General features: G+C 40.9%; 1 protein-coding gene across 8 annotated transcripts in view; it reads right to left on the bottom strand.

The window, feature by feature from the left end:
• Window positions 1-18,664, bottom strand: part of B3GNTL1 (UDP-GlcNAc:betaGal beta-1,3-N-acetylglucosaminyltransferase like 1) — a 329,647-nt gene that overhangs the window by 37,127 nt on the left and 273,856 nt on the right. For all 8 annotated transcript variants that reach the window (XR_003996594.1, XM_030534209.1, XM_030534211.1 and 5 more), the window contains one exon: window positions 7,102-7,237. Coding sequence is in view for 7 of the 8 variants with exons in the window: in XM_030534209.1 (XP_030390069.1) it covers window positions 7,102-7,237 (136 nt within the window). In the remaining variant the exon portion in view is untranslated. The remainder of the gene's footprint in view (window positions 1-7,101; window positions 7,238-18,664) is intronic.

The raw sequence follows: 18,664 nt of genomic DNA, 5'->3' as shown, positions 1-18,664 counted from the left end.
TTGTTGCTTCACTAAATGCAGGGGTGTAAGATTGATTTCCTCTACTTATATCTCTAGAGTCTCAGTTCTCCCATCTTCCTTCCCTGAGGCCCTTCACATATTTTAAGTATTTTGAAACCACTGCAAAAGTTAGAAGTTTTCTGAACTTGTAGTACATGTACAGGACTGTAGTCTCAGCACAGACAGATGACCCTGTTACTGATCAACCACAGCACCCTGCAGATAGAAAAGATCAGTATCAGATTCAAGCATTTGATTTAAAACTATTAAGTGGATCGATAACACTGGTCTACAATTTTTGAGAAGTTATCTGCTTCAGAGATAAAATATTATATTTATTATGTATTTTGATGTGCTGAATTCAAATATGACAATTAAAACAACTGATTGGCTACTGTTTCTAAGATATTTAAGTTTTTACATTTTATCTCTATGTCTATTGTGTAGATAGTAGAGTTTTAATCATAAATTGTAAACCTAGGTCTTTTCATGTGTTTATGGTTGCTTTACATGATAATATTTCACCTGTCCTGTTTATGTAACACTTTAAAAATCAGCAAAAGGGTTATATAAATAAAATGTATTATGAAACAAAAGACAAAAAACTATTATGTACATAGTTTAGTCCTATTCAGTGTCTACTCAGCGCTTCTTGGCTTGTCTCTTGTATTCATTAAATGGAGCATCTCTTGTCACTGTCCAGCAATAGTCTGCCAGCATTGATGGGCTCCATTTGCCCTGATAGCCTGCCAGGAGATTCCACTGCTGTAGTCTGGAGCCCAACAGCTCTGCCTTACTCTTGGGTAGTTCCAAATCCCTGACAAGGTCATTCAGTTCACCTTGTGTTATGAGGTGTGGTTCAGAGGAGGAGGATGGGAGAAAATGTGGGTCCTGTGACATTGATGGTTCAGGACAAGAAGTTTCATCCTCTTCCTCTAACTCAAGTGAGAATGATTCTGGTGCATCAGGAACCGGCAGTCCTTCTCCGTGGGGTACTGGGCATATAGCTGATGGAATGTTTGGATAATGCACAGTCCACTTTTTCTTCTTTGACACACCTTTCCCAACTGGAGGCACCATGCAGAAGTAACAATTGCTGGTATGATCTGTTGGCTCTCTCCAAATCATTGGCACTGCAAAAGGCATAGATTTCCTTTTCCTGTTCAATCACTGGCGAAGATTTGTTGCACAAGTGTTGCAGCATATGTGTAGGGCCCACCTCTTGTCCTGATCTCCAGTTTTGCAGCCAAAATAAAGGTGATAGGCTTTCTTAACCATACTGCGCTTTTGTGATGCAAAAGTCACTTCACCACAAACATAGCAGAAGTTATCTGCACTGTTCACACAAGTACGAGGCATCTCTGCTCACTTTGGCTAAACAGAAATGTGTCCCTTTGCAAAATCAAACACTGACAAATAAGAGAGCACGACACTGTATGATTTCTAGAGCTGATCTAGGGCAATTTGTTCAGCAGAGTGATGTAAGCTTTGTTATGATTGCATCATCCATGACTTCTAGGAATAACATGATGCAATTCATATCATGTATGACGCAATAACATCTTCAGATTGCATCATTCATTGTTTTGCCTAAAAAGCAAGTACTGCCCAAACCCAGTCATAGATTTATTCATAGATCCAGTCAAAGATGTATTTTAGTCATTTCTGGTTTAAATTGAGATCCCTTCCCTTTATAACTCACTTATCCTCCGCCATTCCCAAATCAAGGGTCGTATATACTGACCCAATAGCATATCTTGAAAACTAGAGCCAATCAACAATTTTAAGCATCATTTTTGTTCTCAGCGACCCAGAATTAGTAAAGTTGGACTACATTTATTTCAGAAGCATTTTGGCTGTAGAGCAGTGTAACACGCTACAAAAAGGGGGTTCATAAGATACTTTCCTGATATGCTATTGATGGAAAGGGTTGTCATACAGAGGCTTTTATGGGGTTGGGTTAGCCATGGCATTATGGGCACACTTCTAGAGATGCTATCCCATAGCAGCTTAATTAGCATAACTAGAGCTAGCGCTTATTCATTGCTTCTCTCACTGTTTTTCAGTTAGCTGCTTATGTGCTGTTCTCTTTGGAGCACTATTTCCAGCTGTGGCTTTAGGGGAATGGTACAGAAACAGAGCAAAAGTATTCCTTTTAGCTGAAGTTTGACAAACAACAATAGAATAGACAAGACAGCACCAAAAAATCCCTCTAGGCATACATAGCATCCCAGAAACATTTGGTTTCCATCTTCAACTGCACATTAGAGACAAAACGGATGTGTTTTAAACAAAAAAAGGTCTGTTTAGTTTCACTCTTGCAGAAATGCTAACACTACCCCACTGTCAACTGTTTGAATCAAGACGGGTACAGTCAGGAAGCAGCATTTCCTTAAGAATACTGAGATACTGGCAATCAATTCATTAAAAAAATACTAGTTAAACAAGTGTTGTTCCTGCTAGGTTACTATCAGGCTAGCATAAACACTGAGCTTGGAATTCATGCCTGGACTCTTTGGAGACAAAACATGATTTCTTTTAATCACCATCACATTCTTAGGGAGGAGAGGAGGGTATTAGCTAGGTGTCCTTTTTCTTTAGAACACAGTCTGAAATGGCATTGTGGCAATTTTCAAAACACACTTGGATAACATTTTGCAAGTATCTCTGAACAAAGGAAGACTAATGCTTCCAGAAAATGCCAAGTTTTGTTTCTGAAGCAGTAGTGCTATTAAGTACACAATTAGTATACTTTTCAAATACTTCAAATACATCTAATAAATATAAGATATCCTGCACTTAAGTATATCAGATACATCCACTGCTTCAAAAGGGTCAACAGCTCAGGAGAAGCTGCATTATGATTTCCACTGGATAGTCCAAACCGATTAATCCTCATAATGAAAAGTCAGACACATTTAGATTTTCGCATTGCTCCAACCAGAATCTAATCTATAAATAAAATGTTCACAAGTGCCTACGTGACTAAGGAGTCTGAGTCCCATTTTCAACATTGAATTATGCACTACAGAGACTAATTTTTAATGAGGCGCTAATACTTTGATTGTAATAGGATACAGCAGTAATAAAGTTGAATATGGGTAACATTTTCAAAAGCATCTAAGCGACTTAGGTCCTAAGCATGTATGTCTAAAAGTCATTAGCATACAGGTGATGTACCAGATTCTACACCTATTTATGCTAACACAACTTCATTGAAGAAAATGGTGTTGCATTGGTCTAGTACAACAGACTTTGTTGTTAATGTTCTATACTAAAGTAGGCTGTTTTTAATAGGTGACACATTTTCATTTGTCCTTGGGCCTTCACTTAGTATTGTGGTTCAGTACCTGACTACTTGTAGATTCAAGAACAGGGAATACTACTTTCATGTCTTTAATCTAAACCATAGTATATCTTTCAGATTACCCTGTAAAGATAATTTCCCTATATCACTCTGAAAAGATCATTTTATGATTTTAGGCTGTAAAATGTGAAGCAAGAATTATTTAAAACCTCTGAGCATGTGGAATTTTGTTGTTTAAAGTATTTAGTACCAGTTATGAGATTAGTCATGCAATACTTGACAGATTTCCGAGGAAAAGTAAAAATCAGATGCTTTGGGTATTTTTCTCTCGATTTAGACAGAATTTGATCTGCTTTGAGTCAGATATAGCAAACTATAGTAACTTGTTTTTTTAAAGGCAGGCAGTAGGAACTCGTATGACATGAATTGCTTGGTACTGGGAGTCAGGAGACTTTGGCTTTGTTGCAAAGCTTTGCCACTGACTTGCTGTGTACTCCTGAGCAAGTCACTTAGACCCAAAGTTTGAAAAGCATCCACTGATTTTGGGTGCCCAGTCTGAGACACCTAGGGCTTGATTTTTAAACATGCTGAAACTCTGCAATGGCAACTGAAACCAACTGAGATAGCTACAGAGACTTTGTTTTAACTCCCTCTTAAAAACTGCCATGGTATGCCTATATTATACCAGAATTTTTCTGCAGAACACCACTGAAATGATCAGACAGTGGTATGCATTTGGCATGAACACCTGCAACAGGCAAGTGTGTTTCCTAGATGTAGCTGGTACAGCATTTAGTAACCAATCACTAAAGCCATGTTTCAGTACCCAAGTACAGCATACTGAAATATGCTTAATTACAACCTTGATAGAAGCAAAATAATATCATGGTCTGAAGCATTGCCAAAGCAAACATTATACAAAGGTCGGATGCAAAGAATGTCAGGATCCCAGTTAATTAGAAGCACATCATCAGTGGTAGAGTGTTGCTGAAGCAGGGATGCTCCATATTGCACAAGGGATAAGTCTTACCCTCTCAGCAGCAAAACAACTCAAACAATACCATGACACTTTTCTTGCTCTTTCCATCTATTTTGTGATGGCATCCTCAAGTTATCACTGTTTACTACAGCACAGGATATTAAGTAGGTGTCACTTGCATCACAGAGTTAGAGAATCATTCTATCTTAAATCCAGCTGCATTTTAGATTGGTGTCTATATACATATTTAATAAAGCTAAGGAGGTGATGGGTAACACTGTGCAGTCTATATGGTTTTATAAAAATGTAATAAGTGAATATAATGTAACTGAGATAAGCTTCATGCAAAAGGTCTCTTGTAAGGTATCATTATGAAGCTTATTATCTACTGAGTGTAATCATCCTATTTGTATAAATGTACCACTCTTGCATCTGAAACTAGAAATATAACTCTGAGGGCCTATTGTAATTATGTAAAGTGTGGGCCATTAATGGTGGTTTGGAATCTTAATGACTCCCATTAACTAGGACCATTGTCTGCAAATGGCTGTGTTTTACCTGTAAATCTTTCTGTATACCCCTGTGCTGGCAAGTGGGTAATGAAGTCTTGCAGTGACATGTGATCATGTCACCTGAATTGGAATCCATCTTTAACCTGGTGTCTTTCCATTGAGAAGGAGGGGGTGGGAACTCAGAGAGGGACAAAAGGATTCCTGCCTTATACAAAAGATATTTAAAGGGGTGGAAGAGAAAAAACGGGGTCAGGAGAGCCATCATGAAGAATCCCCTAGTTACCACCTAAGCTGGAACAACAACTGTACCAGGGGAAGAATTGTGCCCAGGCCTGGAAGGTGTCCAGTCTGAGGAAAAAACTTACTGAAGCATCTCTGACAGTGAGATTATCTGTATTCAGTTTGATTAGATATAGATTTGCGCATTTTATTTTATTTTGCTTGGTGACTTACTTTGTTCTGTCTGTTACTATTTGGAACTACTTAAATCCTACTTTCTGTATTTAATATAATCACTTTTTACTTATTAATTAACTCAGAGTATGTATTAATACCTGGGGGAGCAAACAACTGTTCATCTCTCTCTATCAGTGTTACAGAGGGTGAACAATTTATGAGTTTACCCTGCATAAGTTTTATACAGGGTAAAATGGATTTATTTGGGTTTAAACCCCATTGGGAGTTGGGCATCTGAGTGCTAAAGACAAGCACACTTCTGTGAGCTGTTTTCAGGTTAACCTGCAGCTTTAGGGCAAGTAACTCAGACCCTGGGTCTTTGTTGGCGCAGACGGGAGTGTCTGGCTCAGCAAGACAGGGTGCTGGAGTCCTGAGCTGGCAGGAAAAACAGGAGCAGAGGTAGTCTTGGCACATCAGTTGGCAGCTCCCAGAGGGGTTTTGTGATCCAACCCATCACAATTGGTTGCAACACAAAAACCACAGACTGTTTTCTGGTTTTCATTTCAGAAGTTCTTGCTTGTGCAGTGTCATCAAACACCCTCCCATCTCTTACTGATGAAATTATTTCCTAATTCAAAAAAGGCCATCAGCTGGAAAGTGTGGTGAACTTGAGAGAGTTAGGGGAATTCACACAGCACTTTGCAAAATACTGACTACATACAGAGTGCCTTTTTATAGAAACCTCACAGACTCACGCACACTGCATTGAGGGGCCAAGATGACTCAACACTTTGAAACAAACTGTTCTGTCCTTTTTATTGAAGTAATTTTTCTTGTGTGTCCAGCATTAAACTTCTCATTACTTGCAGTTACTTTACCCACTGCCTCATTCACAGATAAAGAAGGATGGCAAGAGATTGGGGTTCAATACCTGCTACCACAGACTCCTTATGTGACTGTCTCCCATTTCCACCCAATGAATTCTACTGTGGGTGTATTCATTTGTTTTACTTTCTTACTGGATGTGTGTGGTTTGAGGACCACTGGATTAATCAGGTTCTCATGTCTTCATTCTCCTGCCTTCCTCCCATATTTTTCATAAAAAGACATTAAAATGGATGTTTCAAGACTATTTATAGGAAACAGACACATAACATTAACCCTGGAGCCTTTATCTTACAAAGTTATAAGACAAGAAGAAAATGATATGAGAGCAAGGTATTTTAATTCCCATATAAATCTCTCCTGAACAAAATTCTTTCATTGCCAATTCTAAGTAACAACCATGTTCAGAAAGAAATGTGTTATAAATTAAATCCTATATTCATGTACAACATTTTCTCCTCTGTGTTTAACAGTCATGATTTCTATGAGGGGATATAAGGTGTTTATTCGACATAACACAAACCAGATTACTTAGCATGTCATGAGGACCTTGTCCAGTATTCATTTACGTCATGAGGACTTTGTCCAGTATTCACTTCAGGACAGAGATGAATATTATGCACATATTAAAAATTTTAAGCCAAGATATTTTAGTGCTGTCCCATCCAGAGAGTCCTTTTCCTTTAGTTCAACTGGAACTGCTAGGTGGTGTGAGGCTTATACAGCAGCAAGGCCATGAGCTGTGACATACGGTTTGATCATTTATTACATGCAGTCACCAGCAGGCAAACACAATATAAAGATACATCAGATGGAAGAGAGATGAATACCATGATTTAAAAAAAAGATAACAGTACTGCTGACACACAGATCTGGAAACTAAGAACATTTTTGAAAAACGCTAGGGACACACGTTATACTACAATGACCTTAACTATCAAGGAGCTAGTGGGCATAGGAAGGAGAGAAGAAACTGCTCTTTTTACAACTTTTACCCACACTTGATTTTCTTGACATCTCACCTTCTTCTGATTAGCTGGTGATAAGCTTCTATAGAGCTTCCTGCCTTGTTTGCCAGCATTCCAAATGGTGAAAGATGTCCAGTGCTTGAGGGCTCTGTCTTCCAGAAACCTGACTCGGTGATTCCAGATGGTTTCCCTGGGGAATTGGAAAAGAGGTGAGTCTGGCCCCTAAATGCATTAACAATGTAAGAAATAGCACTGTCAACACAGACTCACTCTTGATGCAAAAAGCACACTGAAAGATCACACTAGCAACAATTCCAGTGGAAATTAATGCTATGGCTGGAAAAAGCATCTCTTGTTTAAACATTAAACTTGTTGTCCCTGCCTCTAGGGGTGGGAGACTATGTTCTATTTACAGTATTCAGTTCATATGACATGCTCTTTCAATTAACATTGAAAGATTTTGAACAAACTAGAGTCACAACCTACATTTCTTCTTCTCAATCTGCTAGCTCCAATGGGCTGCTCTTCCAGAGAATCCTGAAAGTAGTGGACAAAGTACTGTACTAGCAGACGGTGGCCAAACAATGTTATAAGTGAACATTGTGCAACTTTAAACGAGTATGTTCTCTAATAGATCAGCGATGTAACAACAAAATGACGATACCCGGGATGACTTTAAGTGAGGAGTTATTGTAGTAGGAAAAACATCGCCATAAAATTCCTATAAGGGTAACATTTTCAAAAGCACCTCAATGATTTAGGAGCCTATGACCCATTTTCATTAATGACTTAGGCACTTAGAAACTAAGACCCATTGAAAGTCAATGAGATTTAGGCTCCTAAATTGCTTAGGCGCGTTTGAAAATTTTACTCTAGGTGATTTATCCCTGTGTGATTTAACAGCTTAAGTCCCATTCACTTACAATGAGACTTAGGCTCCTAAGCATCTAAGTCTCTTTTGAAAATGTCACCCTAAATAAATTGTAGTATTTCCCAATCAGGGTCTGAACAATTCACTACACTAGCATTCCCTTACATGGCTACAATTCAGGATACATTTTGTAAAGTTGTTACTGACAGGTTTTGACTACCATGATCTCAAATTTCTGCAATCATGTCATTGTTATCCCCTTGTTCTTAGGCCTCTACAGCCTCCCTATTTGCACCACAGCCCAACCCCTTTTTTGGCAATTTCCTTCAATAACTGAGGGTGGAACACGCAGTCTGTGTCCTGAAAGATATTGTTAATTGGTCTTCCAAAAATGCCTCCCACTTCTCCCAAGAAATTAACTCAGGGCCCAAACCTGTGAGAATCTGAGCACCTGCAGCTACACTTGAGAGAGCTCAGCTCCTCATGACAATGGACAGTAAAATGAAGCAGGTCTACAACGGTCCAAATTTTTTTGAACTGGGTCTCAAAACATCCAGTAGTGGACCCTACTGTCATTCTATGCAGCACTGAATGTTACAATTTTAGGAGTAATAACAAGAGACTTTGACTTGAGGTAATTCTTTTATAAGATGATTTTTTTAAAGACAGCTCACAAAGATGTTAGTATCTTTAATAAACTATTACAATGAGGAATACTCAAGTTTGAAAACGATATTGCTGAGCTGAATCCAGAGGTGAAAGTGGGCCGGTACGGCATACCGGTAAGAAGTGGCCACCGGTATGGGCCCATACACAGCTGATGTTAAAGCTGTACAGGCCACTGGGGAGGGGGGGTGAGGCACAAAAGGGGCAGCTGCCCTGGGATCCAGCGATTTATAAGGGCCTGGGGCTCCCAGCCTCTGCTGCTGTGGCCAGAGCCCATGGTCCTTTAAATTGCCACCGGAGCCCCGGGTGGCGCAGGCTGGGCAGCGCTGAAGGGCTGGCTGGGGGAGGCTGACCTCCAGCCCCACCCCTTCTGCCCTGCCCCTTCCAGGGGCCCAGAGCGTGGCCCCCCATACTGGTAAGACTTTTAAGTTACTTTCACCCCTGGCTGAATCAAAATAATTGAAAAGACATCTGGATAGTGAAAAGCTATATTTAGAAAACTGAAATGTTGATAGCTCTCCTGAAAATTACAGTATATAAAACTCCTTCTAAATAATAAACTCCTACATTTCCCTTGACTAGTTTCCTAAAACCCTAAAATGTTCTAATTGAAAACACGACTCGGATGTCAAATGTTCTGGTTATATATAGGTTTTCCAGATATCGATAATTTCTTTCCATGTTACTTAAATATAAAACCACTCCTTAGCCTTGACCATACCTTTGGTATTATTTTTAAATATAAGAACCTCAACTTTGCCTTTCAAGATGTTGTGCCTCTTAGCAGTGCTAAAATATAGCAGAACTAATTGCACCATATAAATACACCATCTTTCCAACTACTAGTGTCCCACAAGTTAATACCATGGACATTTTCTAGGGCTTTTATTGGATTCATATTTTAGAGTTTTAGATATTTTAGCCTTAAGAAGTCCAAAAATATCTCAAAGTGCAGAAGTGAGGGACAAAGGAGCGTTTAGTGCTTGTATTCTGCTCTTTATCTGAAAAGATACAATGTTATTCTTTAAATGCAAGTGAGTGAGGCCGAAGGGGTGTGTGTGTGAGTGTGTGTGTGTGAGAGAGAGATAGATACTCCCAACAGAACATGTTCTGTGTCATAAAATACAGTTCCCTGTTACTAGACTGTTTCAATGAGTGAGTTACTGTGGTATAGTATTAAATATCTTGAGAGTCACAGTAACTTCTTGCATTAAATGGCTTCTTTAGAATTATCTACAACGAAGAGTTGAGCTGTACCATAATCCTTAATGAGTTAAGAGTGTGACTCACTTTCTGTTTAAGTGCAACTTTGAACTACACCCAACTTTGCCAAAAACCAAATTGACTGACCAAATTTCTCAGGTGTGTAACTGCCGAAGGAGAGTGGATTGTTGTTTGTTGAGGGAAGATTAATTTTGATACTTACTGGACAATGAATTTGTGACTTATTCTTTTGTGTGTAGAGGGGGGGAGACAATGAGGGACAGGACCAACGTAGCTTAAAATGGCCTGATCTAGAAACTGCAGATGTGATTTGTTCATTTATTCTCAATGAGAGTTCATGCCCTGGAGTGTTTTTTGTTTGTTTGTTTGTATTTTTGGGGGGGTGAGGAGGTAGGCTCGGTGATTAATTCTCAAATTATTCATTTTGTGCACATCTGGGAACTCTGAATTCTCTACAGACTCTGCTAGGCACATGTTTAACTTGAAGTGCTCTGATAAATCTGCAGGATCAGCATGACAATGATTCGTTAAAGTCTAACGTCAAACCTGCCAGGTTGCAGGACATGAAGTTCAACTTGAAGCTTATCTTCTCATAACTGTTGTTTCCTGAGTTGTATTGCATATGTCCATTACACTGTAGTTGTGTGCGCCTCTTGTGCACTGGTGCCAGCAGGGCCAGCGCTACCATTTAGGCAGCCTAGGCAATCGCCTAGGGCGCCAGAATAAATGGTGGGCACCGTTTTGCTGGAGGGGGCGGCAGGCGGCTCCGGTGGAGCTGCCGCAGTTGCGCCTGCGGATGGTCGGCTGCTAGCGCGGCTCCGGTGGACCTCCCGCAGGCATGACTGCGGCAGCTCCACCGGAGCCATGGAGCACCAGACCCTCCGCAGGCACCACTGCGGCAGCTCCAGCGGAGCCGCGGGACCAGCACATGGGACGGCGAAATTGCCATCCGCCTAGGGCGCTCAAACCCCTAGCGCCGGTCCTGGGTGCCAGAGAGTTTTCCCTAGCAATACTGGTAAAGGGGGAGTCCTCCACACACCACCAAGCTCCTTGTGTCTCAAAGTGAGGGAAATAAAAGGTGGCGTCGCCCTGCCCTTTTTTTCAGTTTCTTCACACTGGGAACCAATGAAAGCCTCTGCGGTGTTAGGGAAGGAGAATGGGTGTGTAATGGACATATGCAACACATTTTGAAGAACAGCAGAAGCAAGAAGGTAAGTAACCATTTTTTTCTTTGAGTGCTAGCGTGCATCTATTACACTGTAGGTGACTCCTAAGCCATTACCCTACATGGTAGGTCTCAGAGTCTCATCAGAAGAGGGATGGTAGGACTACCCTGCCAACACTGCCATCTTCCATTGATACGGCAGACAATGTGTAATATCTGGTGAATGAATGAATCGAAGGCCACATTGCTGCTCTACAAATGTTCATAATTGGGATGCTTGCCACAAACACTTCCAACGTCAAACGTGCTCTGGCTGAGTGTGCCACAAACTTGCCAAAAGGCATTAACTGTATTCCTTCGGCAGCATAACGCACTGTAATGCAGCTAGTGATCCGTTTTGAGAGACCCCAAGTTGTGACTGGATGACCTCTCATGTTCTGCGTAAGAAACAAAGAGCTGGAAAGAAACCCTAAAAGGCTTTGTCCTATCTAGGTATCAAGATAATGCTCGACGAACATGTGGAGCCTTCACTCGTTCTTATACATATGTGGCTTCAAGAAGAAAACTGGGAGGCAGGTGGACTGATTCAGGTAGAAATCAGAGACCATTTTCAAGAAAAAATTTAGGAGATGGTTTAAGCTGAACCTTGCCCTTGTACAAAACTGTATCTAGTGGATGAATGATCAATGCATTCAGTTCTTTCAACCTCATGGCAGAGGTGATTGACCACTAAAATGGTTATCTTGGCTGATAGGTGTAGAAAGGCACATGATGCCGAGGGCTTGAAAGGAGGGTCCATAAGCACAAACACCACCAAATTCAAATCCCAGGAAGATGGTGAGTCTCTGACAGGTGGGAATAGTCATTTTAAACCTTTCAGGGACCTGGCCATGATTGGGTGAGTGAAAATATTTCTCCACTCTATGCAAGGGTGCCACCAGATGCACTGTAACCGCCAAGATGGCCGCCAGATGCACTGTAACAGAACTGAAGACTAGATCTGACTCTAAGTTGCAAAATGATAGTCCAGAATTCTTTGATTATTAGACTGGGTGGGGAAGACTCTGTGACAGCCCATCCAGATGGAAAAATGTCTCCACTAAGGTAAGCAGCCTTTGTTGAAGGTTTTCTGCTATTAAGGAGTACATTCTGGACTGCCACCAAACAGTGTGCCTCTTTTGCATTCAACCACTAAAGAATCATGCCATAAGGTGCAGCATTTGTGGATTTGGGTGCAGCACCCGGCCCTGGTTCTGTATTTGGAGGTCTCTGGTTATTGGTAACAGTGTTCTTTAGCAGACAGTTTGTGGACATCTGAATTCTACACTTGTCTCAGTCAGGTGGGAGCTATAAGGATCATTCTGCCATGACCTTGCTTGAGCTTGATAATAACCCTGGGAATCAGGGGAACTGGTGGGTATGCACGGAGAAGGTTTCATGGAAACAGGAAAGTGTTTGATAAAGATCAGGGGCTGTGATGCTCTGGTATAGGATCGGGAACACTTCCAAGTTCTGCCAAGTTGCAGACACATCTATTTATGGGTAATCTCCTATGCAGAATACCCAAAGTAGGATATCCCTGTTGAGGGACCAGTCATAGGCAGCGCATGATTCTTACATTTGAGGAAGCTGAGAGTGAGCACCGGAAGCTCCCTAGAAGTGGGAAGAGCCACTGGTGCCTGGACCAGGGTCTTGCCCCTGCTTGGCTTCCTCAAGCAGAGGCCAAGCCCACACTCCACTCTGGGGCCCCACTCCGCCTCTTCCCCTGAGGCCTCCCTGCCTGCTGCTTGCTCCTCTCCACCCCCTCCCTATTCCCCTCCACTGTACTTAGTACCCATTTGTGCAGGGTGATGGATTGCCCCGCACGTGGGAAATGGGATAGCCTGTTCCAGAAAGGTGGGGAATGGGCAGTGAGAGCCAAGTTGGGTAGAGAGCTGTCCTTTACATAAGAGGAAATCTGCTGCTTTGAGGCCTGTGGATGCCTTGAGACCAACGAGGCACTTGTCTTCTCCTCTGTGGCCTCTGTCTTCTCTTAGAATGGTAAGCCTTATGGAAGAGTTAGTATTGTTCTCTAGGCTGGTACTGAGGATAATATTTTGTCCTTCATCACTGTGGTGTAGAGGCTCAAGGACTTCAGAACCTCCTTAAAGCTGGGGAAGATTCATCCATTTTGGCTGAAAACAAGGCACATCCCTCAAAAGGGGGGACACCCCTAAGGGTACTGCTACGGAAAACTCTCTGGCACTAGTGCACAAGATGCTCATGCACTTACTGTGTAATGGACATATGCATGCACTCCAAGACAAAACTCTGCTACAATTCCAGCATGCAGAAGAACAATTTTAACTATTTAGCACAGTTAACCTATCTAATGTATATTCTTGAGAATAAGGAGATTTAAATAGCAGGGATGCTGCTACTTTCTCTTGATAAATGTATTAAAAACACTAATGAAATTCCCAGACAAAAGTTCATTAAGTCAGAATTAAGGTTATATTTAAAAATCATTTATTTAAGAAAAGCCTGATTAGAAAATTGCAGTTATAAAAACAAAGAAAAGATTCAAAATCATGGAATTCTGAATCAATGCCAGCACTCTACCTAGCCATCAACAACCCATTTACACCCAACCACTTTACTAACATAATACTGGACCACAAACTCACAGTTCAAACACTGTAAATACATAATTGCAAACTGCCTCCCACCCATTACATATGGGCCACCAACCCTAAGACAAATCCTCCCTCCTCCCAACTTCATCTGCTCATACACCCAAACAGTGACATGTCATTGCTCTTTATAGCCTTCCTTCAGCCCTTTCTTCCTCAACCTACACAATTATTCTTTTTCCATTGAATTACAAAACCACATCCATTTACAATGCAACAAACCAGTGTGCATAGCCCAGTGACACAAAAAAAGTCAATTTGCACCCTGGTGCTCATGAGCTTGCCTACAACAACAGACCAAGTATGCAAAGCTTAGAACTTATGAGCAGCCCTGCAACAAAAAATAGTCTGCTATTACAAACAGTAACAAGTAATCCCTATAACCACAAATCAGTATGTGTAACCCACCATTCATGATCATCATACAATAACAAACTGGCGTGCGTGTGCACTCACACCAGAAAAAAGGAAACTGATCTAGAATGTGACAACTTTGAAACTTCCTATGGATTATTTAAGAGTAACACCAAGAAATCAACTGTTTTCTCTCTTTTTTTCCGTTGGTTTTTGGTTGGATTTTTTTCTGTGTTTGTTTATTCTGAGGGAAACATTTGTAACAAACAACATTTCTAAAAGAAAAGGAGCAGTGGAAGAAATCACTGGAAAAACAATCCTTTCAAATAAAGTTGTAAGGCTGACAAAATGACTAAAAAATGTGCTCTAAAATAAAATCAGCAAGCTAGCAAATGTCTGTGTGTCCGAGTGCATTTTTGTGTCTGCACATATGAAATAAATTCCACAATGTAATTTATACAAATCAGACAATATAAACAAATGTTAGACTGATACTAAATGTTGAGTCCACACGGCTGTGGGACCGTAACAAAGAAACATCTGTAAATGCTGAGGATTGGGTGGGATTATCAAGGTCAGCAAATTCAAAGGGTATTCTCAACAAGAAAAGGCAATCCAAGGCAGGCATTTTGTTCTTGATCCCTCCATCCCAATTTGACTGAACCACTTCTATTTCGTGCTTGCAACAATTTATTTTTTCATTTGTTCTCATTTCGTACTGTCTTCAATCACTTTACTTAGCTTTTTCAAACAACTATTTCCACTGTATAGTGTAATATTAAAGACTGTATCATTTACAGTGGTTTAAAGAAAATTTATTGTAGCTGAAAACACTGGTTTATGTTCAGGATTTTTTTAGTATTTAAACTAGGATTCCACTTCACATTTAAAAATAACTTGTCTACTAGGTACAATAAATGGATTTCCAGTGAATTTATGTCTCAAGCATAAAGGCAGTTGAAAACTGGCACATTAAAACATGCACTACTTTCATGCTACTCACATAATTTAAAAAAAAATGCTCCCTGCCTAAGAGGCCTTATCCAAAGACCACTGAAGACAATGGAAAGACTCCTATTGATTTCAGTGGGCTTTGGATCAGGTCTTAGGCTAACATATTCTGGAGCACCGTAAGTGTACAATGTCTGTAATGGTGTTGTGTTCATACACAGCAGCCCTGCCAGGAATTTTACAAGCATTAGTGATGCAGATTGGTTGCAACACTAGAGCACAGTCTTTAGCTGAGGACGGACTGATCTGATATGGGATACAATGACTTTCTCCCCAGTGTGGACGGGGAGTCAAAAGCACTGTAGTCTCAGCAGTTCAATTGGTCCTCTTAACTCTATTCTACAGTGTAGCACACAGCATTTGGGAACTTACAATAGTTCTCTGCCCCCAGCAGCAGTGCTTGGTAATCACAGGTAGGTGCTTTAAGAGTCCCAGAATACAGTGTTACAAACACGCTTGTAAGGTTCACAGCATGTGGGTGTGCCAGAATAGTTGTCAGAAACACTGTTGCTGTGTGCAAATGGTAAAGCACTGCATTTAACAAGCAAAACCACCATCCATTTTTTACAATTTGCAATGGCCACCTCTCTCAGTAGAGAGACACACACTTAGGAGTAAATTGGGCAAATTCTGTTAGGGCTCAAACCTGCATTTCTAACACTTAAAAAATCCAATTTATCTGAGAGTTTTGCCTGAGTTAGGACTGTATTTCTGCCAATGAGAGACTAAGAGTGCTATCTAGAACCAGGAACAGCATGGAACAAGGATGAGCAAGCTACCCACACACAGTAAACTGGCAAACTGCTTTGATCAGGAGTAATAGAAACATCTTAGTGATCACATTCTAGCTAAACTTGGGCCTCTTGTGACCAGAGACTGTTGACTGTGCCAAATTATTTGGTGTTTTAATTATGTGGACAAATAGGAAATGGGGTGAGAACAACCAAATGCTTTTTCTTTTCTTTCCTTTTTCTCACCTAAATCAAGATTTGTCGTGAGGTCTCCAGAGATGGAAGACCAGTTACTAACTTCCTATGCACTGAACTCTCTCATCTACACCTTATGAAAAAAACATATCTGGAGCTGAAAATCCAAAATCATTGGCAATTAAGTGCTTATTTTAATGTCACGTCTGAGAGAAACCCCTATGCCCTTTAGATTTCATATTTGCTTCGGCAGAATAGAAAGTCATACAGTTAATAACAACTTGTCTTTAATCTCCCAAATTCTTAAAATGCTAAATTTATATAAAAGTGAAAGTAAATGGTTTCACTAGCACACCCTGCAGATTTAACCCTGGAAAAGCCAAACTAGCTATTTTTTCACATCAGTCAGCCTGACTGAGCACCAGCAGAAATGGACACCTTTATCAAGTTACACAGACCTGACAAATCAACATGTTACATGGGGTACGTCCAGACTACCCGCCGTATCGGCGGGTTAAAATCGATTGCTCGGGGATCGATATATCGCGTCTAATCTAGACGCGATATATCGATCCCCGAGCGCGCTTATATCGATTCCGGAACTCCATCAACCCCAACGGAGTTCCGGAATCGACAGGGAGAGCCGCGAACATCGATCCCGGGCCGTCTGGACGGGTGAGTAATCCGATCTTAGATATTTGACTTCAGCTACGTTATTCACGTTATTCACGTAGCTGAAGTTGCGTATCTAAGATCGATTTTCCCCCCCCAGTGTGGACCAGCCCATGGGCACTGCTTCTATCTGCCTGAGTTTTGGATTAACGTTTATACTGCTTCACACACACAAGGCAAATTATATGTAGGGAACGTGCACTGGGGATATTATCCCAGAAATTGGAAATGTTTTAAACAAATGTATGGGAAAACATTTGTGCCTAAATACACAGTTAACTGTAAAAAAACTAAAAACATTACTATAATTTTTACAATATAAGAAATCCAGATTGTTCTAATTTACAGTACACCTCTACCTCAATATAACGCGACCTGATATAACATGGGTTCGCATATACCGCGGTAACTCCAAGGCTCTGGCTTTGGGGCTCTGGCTGCTGCGGGGAGCCCTGCTGCTGCTACCCAGAAGCTGCAGCAGCAGGGCTTGGGTGGCTATTTAAAGGGTCCAGGCTCCCCACAGCAGCCGGAGCTCAGGGCTCTTTAAATCACTGTTGGATCCCTGCCACCACTACCCCGGGGCCGCAGCAGCAGGGCTTGGGCGGCAATTTAAAGGGTCTGGGGCAGTGGCTACTGCGGGGAGCCCCGGGCCCTTTAAACCACCATCGGAGCCCTGCTGCCACTACCCCGGGACTCCGGCAACGGGACTCGGGTGGTGATTTAAAGGGCCCAGGGCTCCTCGTGGCCAGAGCCCCAGGCTTTCTAAATCACTGCTGGAGCCCTGCCACCACTACTCCAATATAACGAGGTTTCACCTATAACGGAGTACGGATTTTTGGCTCCCGAGGACCATGTTATATCGGGGTAGAGGTGTATTTGATGTACACATGTATGAAATGTCAGATCTTTCTCTGGAATTGTAGTTAAGATTTAGTAATAGTACAATAAATAATTTGCTCACTGTATCCCCAAGATGCCTGTTGTTTTCCCTACATTCCTAATGGAATCTTGGGAAGAACCAGATTTTCCCCGCAAGAAATCGTCCTTACTTCTCATCTCTGAAACCTCCTATTTCCAACCTCTTTCTGACTATGTTCACTTGGTGTGTTAGTGCCAAATATGCCAAAGATCTGGAAGAGGAGATACATTTCTCATCCTATTTTAACTTAGATTTGTTTTTATTCCTTATTCTGCTTCTCAGTGTGTGTTATAGCAATTAAGACTCACTTATAAATCTGTAAATGGTGTCAGTAGGTCTACATGACTGTGTGTGAGGATATAACTTTAACCTCATTCCTGAATTTGGCATTACATTTCTAACTTTTCCTCCTTATGGTGGGATATCAATGACAAAAAATATGAACTGAGTTTTTCCAAATTATTTTTATAAAGTGGGTAATGTTATACTATAAGCAAAAAAATCTCAAAAGTTTTAATGTACAGAGGCTACACTGAACCTACTATTTCCCTTAATCTGGTCCTGACATTTTGTTTTCATAAACTTTTCTAAACTTTAATAGTAGGGAAATCTGTATTTTTATTAGAGTTTTCATCATGTACCAGCCCTGTGATCTGAGAAACTTAAAACCGGAAATAATACATATAGCACTGAGGCGTGAGGATTTCATCTGGGGATTATTAGTTGGCTTCAGAGAGCTCAGTTAACATTAGCATCTATGAGTTTTTGAGCACAGCCAATCCCATATATGGCTACTTAGCACTTCATCACTGGTGGTGGTGTCATAACTTGGAAACACTTCATATCCATAAATAAATGAACCCACTAGGAATAGCCATTCCATATGAAATTTCAGCAATGTCTTGAAGGTCAAGGGGTATACTCCCAACAGCCATGCCAGCAAATGAAAAGAATCTTGGATTTGGCACAAAGTATATTTCAAAACAATCACAAAGGCACATTCCTGACGCAGGGCTTTAGCTGCTGCTGTCATCCTTTGACATTTGCCTTTTTCGTATTCTTCGTAGCATGCTGTATTGTTAATGGCGAGAAATATGAAGTTAAGTATTTTTCCAGAATGAGATGTTAGTGGAAATT

This window comes from Gopherus evgoodei, chromosome 15 (assembly GCF_007399415.2).
Source record: "Gopherus evgoodei ecotype Sinaloan lineage chromosome 15, rGopEvg1_v1.p, whole genome shotgun sequence".
Taxonomy (NCBI): Eukaryota; Metazoa; Chordata; order Testudines; family Testudinidae; genus Gopherus; species Gopherus evgoodei.
Note: the sequence above shows the minus strand (reverse complement) of the source record. Positions and strands in the feature narration are given on the sequence as shown.